Source organism: Polistes fuscatus, unplaced genomic scaffold, assembly GCF_010416935.1.
Source record: "Polistes fuscatus isolate 324 unplaced genomic scaffold, CU_Pfus_HIC Scaffold1, whole genome shotgun sequence".
Classification (NCBI taxonomy): Eukaryota; Metazoa; Arthropoda; class Insecta; order Hymenoptera; family Vespidae; genus Polistes; species Polistes fuscatus.
Window position 1 is genome coordinate 12,203,624 of NW_025112997.1, and position 13,761 is coordinate 12,217,384.

The following is a 13,761-nucleotide window of genomic DNA, read 5'->3' on the forward strand; positions in this document are numbered from 1 at the left end:
ATTGTGAACGTGTCCTCGTCATCATATACTTATCATTCAGCATCGCACAACGGCAATCCATTCTCGAACCATCATCTCAAGACACCAAAATCCGTCGTACTAATTGGTATGAAGGAATTACTGCTTACTAAAATATATATATATATATATATACATATATATATATATATATATATATATATATTATATATATATTTCAATATATATATATATATATTGAAAAAGTACCGCGGAACAAAGATAAAACTCGGCACACTTGCAGCTCGAATCGAATTTATGATTCGTTTTCCTTCTTTCTCTCTCTCTCTCTCTCTCTCTCTCTCTTTGTCTCTCTAATATTTTCTTGTTCTTTCTTTTACTCTCATTGCACAAAGAAGCATACACGCACATGCACACACACATACATACACGCGCGCTCGTTCTCTCCTTTCCTTAGACGTCTTCCCTGTGTGTCACAAGTGTCACAGTTGGGACTATCGCGACATTTCCTAAAAAGGGTGAAAGGCACAAAGTAAAAAATAAACGATCAAGGTTTTGGCTCAGGCACATATATCCGAGTCGGAGAGTTCTCATGCCACAAATTCGTGATTTCGACGAAGTCGGTGGTGCCACCGTAGTGGATGAAATATATCGAAAACACCCTCGACTCCCTCCACCGTATCAAAAAGGGGAATGTATGTATGTATGTACTTGGTACATCGAGTATAGAGTTTACAACTCAGAGTTTTTTTTTCTTTTTCTTTCTTTTTAGCGCTTATATTACGATAGCAAGCAGCTCTGATTGTAACGCAGTATCTATCTATCTATCGACAGATGAGACGCTTATTATTGGATTCGTGCGCGTATGTGTGGTTTCCTTTTTCTTCGTTTTCTTTTTCCAGTCGGCAGTGCACGCGACGGGACTCGCTTTGTCCGATGTTGTTTGAAATAAATGCCTAAAGACGAGGAAAATCTTTGTATCGTTCTTAGAGCGAATCCTTTTCTCGCTTCAAGGACGTAAAAGTGAGTGCCAGCGTTGAACTTGCGTTGGCTGTCGGGCCGCACGCATGTCGTTCCAATGTTGCAATTTTTCTGATCCTGAACTGTTAAAACCTAAACAGAGCCAACCGATCATCTCTCTTCCCTTCTTGCCCATACCGCCTCTTCGTCGATTATAAACCGAAACCAAGAGGGTCACGTCACCTAGTTGGAAGAGAGCGACCTGTGAACAAATCAAATTTCTATTATTCACTTTGGATATAGTGTAGTATACTTAACGTATGTTGATCGTCACATTGGTCGTCATCCGTGACCGATGTGGTACTATATATTATATTATATTTTATCTTAGAATTATGACATTTATGGTAACGTGTTTAAGAAAAAAGCATATTCTTTACCTGAAAAACAAAGGTTTCCTTATAAAGTGGATTTGGTTGGGCTCTTTTCAAACCTGTCTTAGATCGACTCATCTCGTGACCATTGCTATCGACCAGAGCCAATTTCACATAAGTATCCGGTGGTTTAGTATCGTTGCCACCACCCCCACGGAAATGAGAACCCTTGATAATTTCTACCGATAATCGTCCAGTCGTACCGTTGTAAGATAGCCCTATTAATATTTCCGCAACGCTTCCACCTTTCATGCTACTTCCGTATGGTGGTATGGTAGGTGATGCGTATGATTGAACAGATTGTTGAGAACCCGTAGAATCGCTACGCGTCAAACTGCTGCTCGTACCCCAATCCTGAACCTGTAACAAGTTTTTCTTTCAACGTGATTCTATTCGTACCTTGTATAAATAAAAATATTTAATAAGTCAATCATATTTTTGATTTACCGAAGATGGCGGTGGTTGTAAAGTTAACCAAAGAGTGGTTTCGAGTTGTAGGTTGATTTGATCGAAGGAGACTCTAGCTTCTCCGAGCAATCTTTCTCTACGCATTCTTCCACCCCATAAATAAACTCTCAACCGTACTCCCATAGCGTTCACATCCTCCGGATTAACACGAGGGAGAAGGAAACTTTCCATATATTGGGGTGAGTTACCCTGTTTAACGCGAGTCTTACGTCTTTGCTTCTTAGATGGTAACAATACTAAACGCACTTGACTACCACCGATTCCGGCTGGATAGTTTCGTCCTTGTAAAACTTGTACCTGCCATAATAAATAATGCATCATTATAAGCAAGTACATATTTATTTACATGTGAAGTAAACTCCCATATAACACGAGCTGTCTTCATTGTTTCATCGCGATTTCTTTTCTTTGGTAATTGATTTTTTGTTTATATTCTTTACTATTACAATAACAAAAATAATTTATGAAAAAAAAGAAGAATTCTCTTAATATTTATATCTAACACATATGTTCTCACGAACAAATTACTTATAATACGAATTCATATTAATCGTAATATATTAATTGCGTTATACGAAAGTTTATTGTTATTATACTTATCGAAACAATATTTATCCATCTAAGAAGCTAACCGTCATCTCACGCATAGGTGCATCGTAAAGAAAAGCGACTTCTAAACTACCAATTTCTTCTGGCACGGCTCCCATTGTCGTGATAACGTCATTCGTCGTAGGTACATTCTGTTCGATCTCTGCCTCCTGTTCTCTATTATCAAGTATAATACTGGAGGCACCAACTTCCACTACGCACTATATTACAAAAAAATTGTCTAGTTTGTAAAAATATTCGAAAAATGGTGGAATTTTTTAGATTAGATACGCATTAGTATTATGTAGATTACCTGTTGCTGTTGTGCTGTCGGCGAATGTTCCTCGGTGCAACTACTTGAAGTAGTTCCAGCGTCTAAAATACATTAAGTATAAAACGTATTTAATCTTTATTTATATTGATTATATAAAATAAAAACGAAAGAAAAATTATAAGTACAGACCAACAATCGCTGGACCATCCTCGGCTTGTATAGTCAACGTATCTGGTGGTGGATGAGGATGCGAATTCAATCTTCGTAAGGCGTCTTCTTCTGAATCGGAGCTCGTTTCTGGATCCGAATAAGAAAATGCTTTTCCTGTAATAACGTTTCGTCAAAGATAATTATTTTGATCGACGATAGATGTTTTATAAAAGCGTCGGCTGATGATTTAGGGAAGAACAACAAGGGACTAATGCTCAAGGGCACTCCGTAATTTTTATATTTTTCTGAATTTTTTCTTTACAAAACGTTATAAAAATAAGCAAATTTTTATAACAAAATAATAACGCGTAATTATGAATTTGATAATAATAAAATCAAACTCTTTTGTCTATAACTTCTGAATAATGATTAATTCAAAATGATTATCGTTTGAAATTATAGCAAATAATTAGAAAGGCCTTCACGTTGTTCAAGTTCGGCCCTGTATAACAGGTAGAAAAAAAGGATGAATAAAAAAAGAAGAAAAGGAAGAATTAAAGAACGAATAAGTAGGCGTAAATTGCGTACCTATATTCTTCGATATTTGAGATGCAGAGTTATTGCTGGAGTCACAAAGCGGAACGCAAACTCCACCGAAGAGGGCAGCCGAGGTGGGCGGTGTGAAGCACCACTTACGAGAAAGATAGAGGAAGATGGCCAGCAATAGGACGATAAAGCCAGCAACGGCACCCAGAAATGCAGTCGCTTCCACAGGTACTAAAAACAAGCCCAATATAATAATGAATCTTCTAATCGATTTGATTAACACGAACTCTTATATACTTATAGTGAGAAATAAATATTATAGATTTTTCGATTTCTTCTACAGATTTCTCTTAAACATTGGAATATATACATATGAACTTTCGAGCGACGATCTCATGACAAACGAACCGTTCTTGATAACGTTATTCGCGCTATTGGTTGTTACACGTCGTTATACGCTAGCATGCTTATTATTTAATAAGCATAGAAACGTTACTGATCTTTAACACAGAGAAACAAGAGAAAGTCTAATATGTATATACTCTCTCCTAAGTAACTTTTTTTAAAGATACATATATAATATATAATGCGTATATGCGAAAAACAAAAAGAAACGATATCGCAATTTGTAATACCTTCGTAAAAAGATTTTCAAGTGCGGAAGATTAAACGAGAGAGAAGGAGAAAAAATATTGCTTTTTCTTTCTCTTTTTTTTTTATTTATTCTTTATTCTTTTATCAATAATGATTATTTATAGTTTCGAGCTGAGAGAACTCTTCGGCCATCCATAAACGAATTTTATAATCAACTACCGGTTGCGCATAGTACTGTCAGTATCGAACGTTTCAAACGATAGCGACGCATTACACTTTAATGACCCGGAATAATTAATCGTCGCCCCAGATACCGTAGAAACTATCGTGCCACACGCAATATATTCTACGCATGGTCTTGCTATACAATACCAATATTTCCCTTTGCTATTCCGGAATGGAGATAAAAATGAACAGCTAATTCTCTCTCTCTCTCTTTCTCTTTTTTCTCTCTCTCTCTCGCGTAAGACGAGATTTTTCGAAGAGACGTTATTCTCTCATCCGCGTTATATTCGCTCGATGAGTTCGTCGATAAAGCGACGAAAGGAATCGCGACTTTGTGGTATCACAAAGAAAAAACAGGCAACAAGGGGAAAAGAGAAACTAAGAGAGAGAGAAGGGGGGGGGAATGAAAAAAAAATAATGGCTTTGCGCAATGCGGAAGACGAAAAGTAAGTATAACATAAATGCGTAAGCATTTAGGGAGAGTCCATAAAAGTTAGAATCTCATATAGGAATGAGAAAAAGTATTGGTGATAGTATCATAGAAAAGTGTGAATGGTGCACGTGACAAGGGCTCCTCGTTGTTGTCCGAGGACGAAGAGAACGAAGGTGAAGGAGTGTTAGGATAGAGGGTGGGAGGGAAGGAGGAGCATATCTAGAGGGTGAGATGGTGGGTAGGTGGGAGGTGTAAAAAGGGTTTTGTCGCGCGGCAATGCGGTTGGTCGGTCGGTAGGTCGGTCATTTGGTCGTTCATTCAGTCGTTCAATTGAAAAAAAAACCGACCACCGCGATTGAAAATTCCATGAGAAACTGTAGGGTTACGTGGCTTTATACATATCTACGTGCTTGGAATATTTGTGTTAAGGGCACATTCAGATCGCGTTAGGTAGCTTTCGGTTAGGTACTCGGCTAGACTCTCGTGGGTATCGGTTGGGCATTCGGCTGAATTCGCGACTAGTCTCGAACATCATGTTAGAGTGGACTTACCCGTTAAGAAATGGTCTGATCCAGCCAGAGTCATACTCGTCCGTGGTGACACATTTAAAAAAAATACCTCGAACCAACTTACTTGCGTCTCTCGATCGGGCACGATAAATAAGTCAACCAGGATAAGGGACTCATTGTACAATTATATTTCTTTCTCACCTTTTTTCACACTCTATATATATAGATATATATATGTATATATATATTTGATTATTTTATTTACTCTCGTTAGCGCACAGATAGAAAAAAGACACGGGCAGCGGCGGCGACACGTTTAGCTTTCCGTCAGGCTTTATTATCGCAGGAAAAAAGCGTGGACGCTTCCTCGAGGAGCGTCGCGATACGTGGGCGAGGGTGTACACAACGACACTCTGTTGCTCCGTTCTCTGACAGACTTGCGCTTGTAACACCCCAACCGCGACACTAATACGCATGCGTGCACGCCCCTCACGATATCGTTCCTATAAACCACTCTGCTTTCTACGATCAACGTGCAACCAACTGACCGACCAACCGACTGATTACTCTTTTCTTCTATCCTTTCTATCTTATTCCTTCTCCCCTTTTATTCGTGTGTACCTCTTTACCTATATTTCTCCCCCGTTTTCTTTAGTTATCATTTCTTTTGGACACATCCTATTTGATTCATTCACTATGCTTTTATTGAATCATTATCGAATTAACGAATGTTTTAAATCGAGGAATATATCACGATGTAAATTAACTATTAGATCACGTTATTTATATTTTTATGAGTCTCTTTTTTTTCTATATGCCAATTCAAAAACATGAATTCGTTTAAAGACAAACCTTACGCATATTTAAAAGGTATTAAATTTTTTAAATACTCACTAAATATACTTCCATCGTTCTGCATAATTGTCACTGGGAAACATTTACTGCAATACTATATGCGCATTTCGAAGTTTTATTTTGGATGCATCTATGTAAGGTGTGTAATCTATCATCAGGGACACGCTTGTAAAATTATTTCTCAAGTTTTATCGCTAGATGGCGCTCACATATCTCGAAATAATCGATCGAGGACATCGAGCTTCAATTCAAGGTCATAAATACGATGATCTAGAAATATCGAGATAAAATATAGACCTTCGATTTATAAATAAAATGTTTAATTAAAATAATAAGATTAATAAACGAGTCAATATCATTGTATTAAGCGCTGTACCAGCATTATTTTATTAATACGACTTTTTAAAAAATAACGTTTCAAACCATTTGCTCTGTTTTATTCAAAAAGTCTTAAACGCTCGACAATCTGATTTCATAATAAAACTATTTAAATAAAGATTAAAGAAATAATCACAATGTTAATGAAACAAAGCAATATAAATATTAAGTATTATGTTGTATTTAATTAACAATGCTATAACAATATGTATTTTTTATTTAATTATACTTTAAACCTTGCAATTAGTAACAATCGTAGTTATTTATATAAATTGAATAATATTCAAACAATAAGTATTATTTTGACATGATTTTTAATTTTTTTATTTTTTTTATTTTTTAATGGTTAGAGAATTTAATAAATTATTAAAAAATTTTAATTTTCTCTATAGCATCCGTCGATAATAGTTATCGGAATTTTTTTAACATGTCTCTCGAATATGAGACAACATTGTAAATTTTACCAATGTCATAATAATAAGATGTGATTTTAATATAGACTTTTGTATGTCATACTAATAAATAAAATATTTTTTATTATGAACGGATTAAATTGCATTTAAAATCTTATTATAAAAGGTAAGCTCGAATTATTACGCGTTATAAATACCGAATTCTAACCTAAAAATAAATTTACAATTACTAATTTTATTGGTTATGCAAATATTATTATGCTACTTTATGTATATATATATATATAAAATATCTTTGTTTTGTAACTGGTAATTATTACATTAAAAATATTTTTCTTTATTTATTTAAAGAAATATAGACAAATAATTATGAATTTCATTACAATATTACCATTGAAACAAACAAGAATTTTAAAGAAGTGTCTCTTAGAACAATATTTGAAAAGATATTTAAGATGCCAAGTAAAGCTTTATTGCATTAAACATACTAGTCATAAGAATTCTATTAATTTAAAAGACCGTACTATAAAACGTAAAGCATTAAAAGTACGGATATTGGAAGATATCAAAAAAACGAGAAAGAAAGTAGAAGGAATTATCGAAAGAGAAAATATCTGGACTGTTCCTAATCTTCTTTGTGTGGGTCGTATGGTAACATCGCCTTATTTAAGTTATTTAATATTATCACAAAATTATCAGGTAATTCTTTCCTTTTTTGAAAGAGATGCTTTTCTAAGTGATTATTAATTGATAAATAAAACGTATTATCTTCTTACAACTATAGGTAGCATTATGGCTATTAGCATTCGCAGGAGTTAGCGATTTAGCAGATGGATGGATTGCAAGAACATGGTCGTCGCAAGCTTCTAAACTTGGTAGTTTTTTGGATCCTGTTGCAGATAAACTGCTTGTAGGAACTCTTTTTCTTTCTTTGGCATGGGTAGGATTAATACCGGTGCCTCTTACATGTCTTGTTGTTGCAAGAGACATTACTTTAGTTGCTGCTGCATCTTACATCAGATATCGGTCATTACCTGCTCCCGTACGTAACTGAAGTTTTATTTCCTAAAACTGAAGCTACACTTTTTGATATAAATACATTATGTTTCCATAATGGTTCTTTCATCTTTTAGAAAACACTGGCAAGATATTTTGATCCTACGCATGCGACAGTACAGTTAGCACCTACTATTGCGAGTAAATTGAATACAGCAGTTCAATTGGCTTTTGCCGCTGGGACTGTAGCAGCTCCTGTTTTTCATTTTGTCAATCATCCCGTTCTTCAAGTTTTATGTTATGTGACTGCAATATCAACATTTGCTGGGGGAATTAGTTATTTGATATCTAGAAATACGTACAAATTTCTCAGAAAGAAAAAAATCTCAACAAAGCCGTAATAAATACATTTTTCTTCTTTTTTCTATTATTATTATTTAATAGCAAATAAATAATGTACAGTTACTGAATATTATGTACAAATTTATTATTGCAATTTTTCATACATACTATTTTGCATATCGACATTTAAGCATGATATATAATATTTACAGAGTAATATAGTATTAATTATTAAGCTTAGAGGGTATATTTACACTAACTAATCTATATACATTGGCCTTATTAAAATAAAACATCATGTAAATCGTACATTTCATAAGCAAATTCTTCCCATTCATAAGGATCGTATACAACTCCAATATAATCTATTTCGAGCTTAAATGGTCCAGGAGCTCTATCAGAAGCTATGATACCAAAACTTGATATATTAGTTAAATCTATAGACACTTGAGAATCTTGTACTCTTCCATGACTGGACAAAAAGAATTTTGAAAATGGTATTTTCACAAATTGCCAATATGGACCACCCCTTGTACAAAGTACGTAATTATACAAATCATTCCAAAAGATATCAAAAAACCCTTTATTTCCAATATTGATCATATAAATTCTTCCATCCCCTCTTACACGCATAACTAGATGATTGTATGCTTCCCAATTCAATCGTGCTTCTCGTTTAAAGCTTTTCCTAAATGTTGCTGTTTTAAGAGCGCAGTAACCTGCATTGTGGATTTTACCAGTTCTTGGAACTTTACAATCTAATGTACCTGAAAATACGCCTCTACCATCAGGACTTAATTCTAATCTAAAAAATAATGTAAACAATTTTAATATATACACACATCTTTTAAAATTTTATATTACATTTTGAATAGAATTAGTAAGGAAAACATGTACTTACTTGCAAGTTGAAAAACCTTGTTTATAATCACTATCGCATACGGTCAACCATGGGTCCAAAGATTTTGGATTCCCATTAAAATCCCAAACAATGTCTATTTCATCTGGCTGTTGAAAAATATCGGGACCAGCGATAAATTCATTAGTTTCTTTCTTGAACAAAGCTAATTCATCTTTTAATTGTAAATAGCCTTTTTTTGCTCTTTGTAGAAAATTTAAGTTTTCTTTCTTAGGTGGTCTATCATATACTACAGGATATCCTGATCTTGGATCTTTTTGATATACATGTCCTAGCCTGTAACTTGGATAAAATGCTTTTTTCACAACAGGTCTATTAAATAGTATTAAACGCGTTAAGAAATTCATTTTGTAAATAGTTTTTTTATAACGTTATTGTCATCAATTTTGTATACATTGTTACAAATTTTTAATAATTTTTATTTAAATATAAATTTCTATAAATAATATATAGATAATATTAGTATATATTAATAACAATAAATTTCTGCATTAATTTTTTAAGCTAAATCGTATATTAACTCAAAATTTAACTAATATACACCTAATATTAAGATGTGTTAACTCTGTCGAGTAAATTAACAAGAAAATGTTTATACTGCACCCTAGCGATAAGTTATAGTAACTAAAATTATGTGACTACCAACCTATTCGTGTGTCTAGTCGTTTATGAGAGATGGCGATTGTTATAAATTGGAGGTTATTTAAATGTGATAAATTACAACTTTTTCGTTGTAAAAAATATTGCAATAATGGTAGCATCTATTCGAAATTTAAAAGAGCTGTCAGTACTCTCAATGAATCTGAATGTAATACTACAGCAACATTTTCTAATGGGTAAGAATAATAGGTGTATATTTTAACCTCAATATTACATGTATTACATATTATAAATTTTTATTTTATTTGCAATAGTTATTGATAACTGTTTATCGTTTACTATATTACTTTTTAACATTATTATTTAATTACTCCTAAATACTTTATTAATATAAAAACATGTGTTATTATTTAATTATTATTTAATTATTTTATTAATAAACAAATATATGCATATGTACGTCAAAAAAGAAATATAGAACTCTGATCAGTATTTATAATAATTTGTCTTTTTCTTATATAGGACAGAACTTATTATCTCTAGTGGAAAGTATGCTCGGCTTAGTAATAGCAGTACTGTTGCATCTATCGGACATACATCTGTTATGGTAACAGCAGTGTGCAGTAAAAGTAGCAGTAATAAATCTATGCTTCCTTTGACTATAGATTATAGACAAAAGTCAGCGGCTGTTGGTCGTATACCAACTAACTTTATGAGAAGAGATATTGGAACAACGGAATATGAAATTCTTACTAGCAGATTAGTAGATAGATCATTACGACCATTGTTTCCACAAGGATGGAACTTAGAAACACAATTAGTATGTAATACATTTGCCGTTGATGGGATTAATGATCCAGATGTAATATCTATTAATGGTGCATCTGCTGCTTTGAGTTTATCTGACATTCCATGGAATGGTCCTGTTGGTGCAGTAAGAGTAGGAATAATAGATAACGAATTAAAAATAAATCCTACTAGACAAGAAATGCAAGAAAGTATATTAAATCTTATTGTAACTGCAACAAGCAATAATTATGTTCTTATGCTAGAAGGATCTGCCAATAATGTTTCACCACAGAATTTAAAAAAAGCTATTAAACAAGGTGTTAAAGAATGCCAATCTATAATTCAAGCTATTACAGAATTACAAAAGAAATGCGGTAAAAAGAAGATGAATTTTACTGTTCCTGAAATTAAAGATGTAGATGGTATAACTGAATGTATAAAAACAAACACAGAAAATAAAATACGAGAAATATTGACTAATTTTAAACACGACAAGTTATCCAGAGACAATGCTATCTCCGAAGTTCTTGTCAATGTGACTGATATTATTATAGAAAAGTATCCTGAAACAGAACTAAGAGTAATAGAAAATATATATTATAAGTTTGTTAAAGAGGTTTTTAGATCTCTCATCTTTGAAACTAATATAAGGTACATATATAATAAATTTATAGTGATAAATTGTATCAATGTAGTTGATAGTTGTATGATAATCCATCTAAAATTAAATACATTGAAGGTGTGATGGTCGTAAACTACAAGAATTAAGAAAAATTACCTGCCAAGTAGATTTATTTAAACCTCTTCATGGTTCTGCACTTTTCCAGAGAGGTCAAACGCAGGTTTTGTGCACGGTTACATTGGACTCCTTAGAAAGTGCTCTTAAAATGGATACAGTGTCTATGCTAATAAGGTGTATATAATATAAAATAATATAGACACACACCATAACTCATAAATATGTATATTGATTTTTAATATTTCTTTATATATGTTTGCAGTGGTATGAAGGAAAAGAATTTCTTTTTACATTATGAGTTTCCTCCATATGCAACTCATGATGTAGGACGTCTAGGAGTTGTTGGACGTAGAGAAATGGGACATGGTGCATTAGCGGAAAAAGGATTAAGATCTGTTCTTCCAAAAGACTATCCATTTACAATAAGATTGACTAGCGAAGTACTCGAATCTAATGGTAAATATACAAAATGAAAAATATTATATAAAAATTTTGACAAATTCTTCAAAATAATATTATGCTCCTTATGGAAAGGTTCTTCATCTATGGCTTCTGTATGTGGTGGGAGTTTGGCTCTTATGGATGCAGGAGTACCAATCTCATCACCAGTTGCAGGTGTTGCTATGGGTTTGGTAACCCAATTTGATGATCAATCTCCCATTCAGATTACAAATTATAAAATATTAACTGATATATTAGTAAGCACTTGATATTTCATTTTATTATATATGTAAATTATTAAATTATATATACATATATATTGAATTCTTAGCGACTATTTAAATTATATTTTTTATTAGGGCATGGAAGACTATTTAGGTGATATGGACTTCAAAATAGCTGGTGATAAGAATAGTTTTACAGCTTTACAAGTTGATGTAAAGATTGCAGGTGTTCCTTTAAAAATAATAATGGAAACTATCGAACAATCTCAGGTTGCTAAGAAGGAAATCATTGAAATAATGAATAGAGCACTATCAGAACCGCGGAAAGATCATAGTGAGAAGATGCCAGTGGTAGAAGATTTAGAAATTCCTGTACACCAAAGAGGAAAATTTCTTGGAGTAGGTGGTATTAATTTGAAGAAACTTTTCATTAAAACTGGTGTTCATGTACGTAGCATTTCTATATAATTTAATGATATAAACTTTTTATATTTTCTATAAATTAAGTAAAATAATTTTTTATTGCCATTTTATTAGATATATTCAAAGAATGATGATATATACACTTTGTTTGCACCTAACGAACTTGCCTTAAAGGAAGCCAAAGAAATAATAGAGCAGACGTTACAAAAAGATCGTGAACCTATATTAGAATTTGGAGCTATATACACTGCAAAGATAGTTGAAATTCGAGAAACTGGTGTTATGGTAACACTCTATTCTAATATGACACCTGCGTTGTTAGTTAATTCTCAGTTAGATCAACGTAAAGTTTTTCATCCTAGTGCTCTTGGTTTAGAAGTTGGACAGGAAATAAAAGTTAAATATTTCGGTCGTGATCCGGTTTCAGGTTCCATGAGACTATCACGGAAAGTTTTACAAGATCCCATCACTGTTACAAAAACATTATCGTGAAATTAAAACCATATTAAATTGTGTACAATTTATAAAAGTTCCATCAAACAAACATACAAACAAATTTAGGACAGTTTATATCAATTTTAGTCATACGATAAAAATTAGTTCTTATTAATTATTGTTTCTAAACGATTCCTTCATAATATAATATACATATACATGTGTGTGTGGTGTGTTATCGTGAAAGACCGAAATTGAAGAATGTCAACATTCACATGGTTGTTTGTTGTATGTCCGAAATATTAATTATTATATAAAAATATTATATAATATATATATAATATCTATATATATATAATCTATAATAATTAATAGAAATATTAATTATTATTATTATAATATAATTATAAATATTCAGTTTTTCACCGAGGTATTAGTAATGTGTTGACAAGCGACCGTGTGAATCTTGACATTCTCCAATTTCGGTCTTTCATGTTAACATATGTATATATATATATGTATATGCTATTGATTTTTAAACGATTATTATATAATAACATATAAATCTTTTTAATCGACTAAGACAAATTTGTACAAAATAGAGAAAAAATATTTATATATTTTTTAATTATAGATAATAATGATTTTCAATTAAATGTTTAAAAAAAGAATATTCTGTTTTCTACCTATATAAAAAAAATATCGAAAACAGTGTTTATGTTAACGTGAATCCGATAATAATTTTTTATTGAATTTGATTAACAAGGTCTCATTTGGTAAGTAAAGCTTCATCAAACGAATAGATGGATTTAGGACAAAATTTTAGCACAAAAAAGTTGGCACACGACCACCAGAACTAAGAAAAATGAAGATATACATTAATTGCTAGCTATTTGCTAATTCGAAATCCATATGTTTTAAAATTTTTTATTAATTATTTAATTAGTTATTGATAATTAAATATTTGAAAATTTTTTTCTCAATAAAGCAACGTAGTTGGCCACAGCAGAAAAAATGAATAAGTGCGCTAAAGTGCTAACAAAATGT

The 13,761-nt window shown here is 32.2% G+C and overlaps 4 protein-coding genes across 7 annotated transcripts; 2 read left to right on the plus strand and 2 right to left on the minus strand.

The window, feature by feature from the left end:
* Positions 1-323: 323 nt before the first annotated feature.
* Positions 324-6,176, minus strand: LOC122519728 (synaptotagmin-14). Of its 2 annotated transcripts, none has more exons than XM_043639515.1 (8): positions 6,055-6,176; positions 3,442-3,630; positions 2,893-3,027; positions 2,743-2,804; positions 2,474-2,650; positions 1,821-2,138; positions 1,380-1,733; positions 324-1,201 (listed from the first exon to the last, which is right to left on the minus strand). In XM_043639515.1, exons 1-8 carry the CDS (start codon positions 6,077-6,079, stop codon positions 989-991), a joined length of 1,473 nt encoding a protein of 490 aa, XP_043495450.1. In that variant the 5' UTR covers positions 6,080-6,176; the 3' UTR covers positions 324-988. The 2 variants fall into 2 exon arrangements, with proteins under 2 accessions (XP_043495450.1, XP_043495370.1); XM_043639435.1 differs by lacking the exon at positions 6,055-6,176 and adding an exon at positions 5,203-5,960.
* Positions 6,177-6,784: 608 nt separating this feature from the next.
* LOC122516307 (probable cardiolipin synthase (CMP-forming)) lies at positions 6,785-8,453 on the plus strand. The gene is made up of 4 exons (XM_043634003.1): positions 6,785-6,972; positions 7,158-7,505; positions 7,591-7,848; positions 7,940-8,453. Exons 2-4 carry the CDS (start codon positions 7,176-7,178, stop codon positions 8,201-8,203), a joined length of 852 nt encoding a protein of 283 aa, XP_043489938.1. The 5' UTR covers positions 6,785-6,972; positions 7,158-7,175; the 3' UTR covers positions 8,204-8,453.
* Positions 8,269-9,497, minus strand: LOC122516297 (complex I intermediate-associated protein 30, mitochondrial). Its single transcript, XM_043633991.1, has 2 exons — positions 9,046-9,497; positions 8,269-8,949 (listed from the first exon to the last, which is right to left on the minus strand). The coding sequence occupies exons 1-2, from the start codon at positions 9,408-9,410 to the stop codon at positions 8,427-8,429; spliced, it is 888 nt and encodes a 295-aa protein (XP_043489926.1). The 5' UTR covers positions 9,411-9,497; the 3' UTR covers positions 8,269-8,426.
* Positions 9,498-9,657: 160 nt separating this feature from the next.
* LOC122516282 (polyribonucleotide nucleotidyltransferase 1, mitochondrial) lies at positions 9,658-12,889 on the plus strand. Of its 3 annotated transcripts, XM_043633969.1 has the most exons (8): positions 9,658-9,899; positions 10,186-11,103; positions 11,192-11,365; positions 11,454-11,647; positions 11,726-11,889; positions 11,992-12,303; positions 12,394-12,564; positions 12,707-12,889. In XM_043633969.1, the coding sequence occupies exons 1-8, from the start codon at positions 9,739-9,741 to the stop codon at positions 12,713-12,715; spliced, it is 2,103 nt and encodes a 700-aa protein (XP_043489904.1). In that variant the 5' UTR covers positions 9,658-9,738; the 3' UTR covers positions 12,716-12,889. The 3 variants fall into 3 exon arrangements, with proteins under 3 accessions (XP_043489904.1, XP_043489896.1, XP_043489913.1); XM_043633961.1 differs by having other exon boundaries at positions 12,394-12,889; XM_043633978.1 differs by lacking the exon at positions 9,658-9,899 and having other exon boundaries at positions 10,182-10,270; positions 10,329-11,103; positions 12,394-12,889.
* Positions 12,890-13,761: the final 872 nt, after the last annotated feature.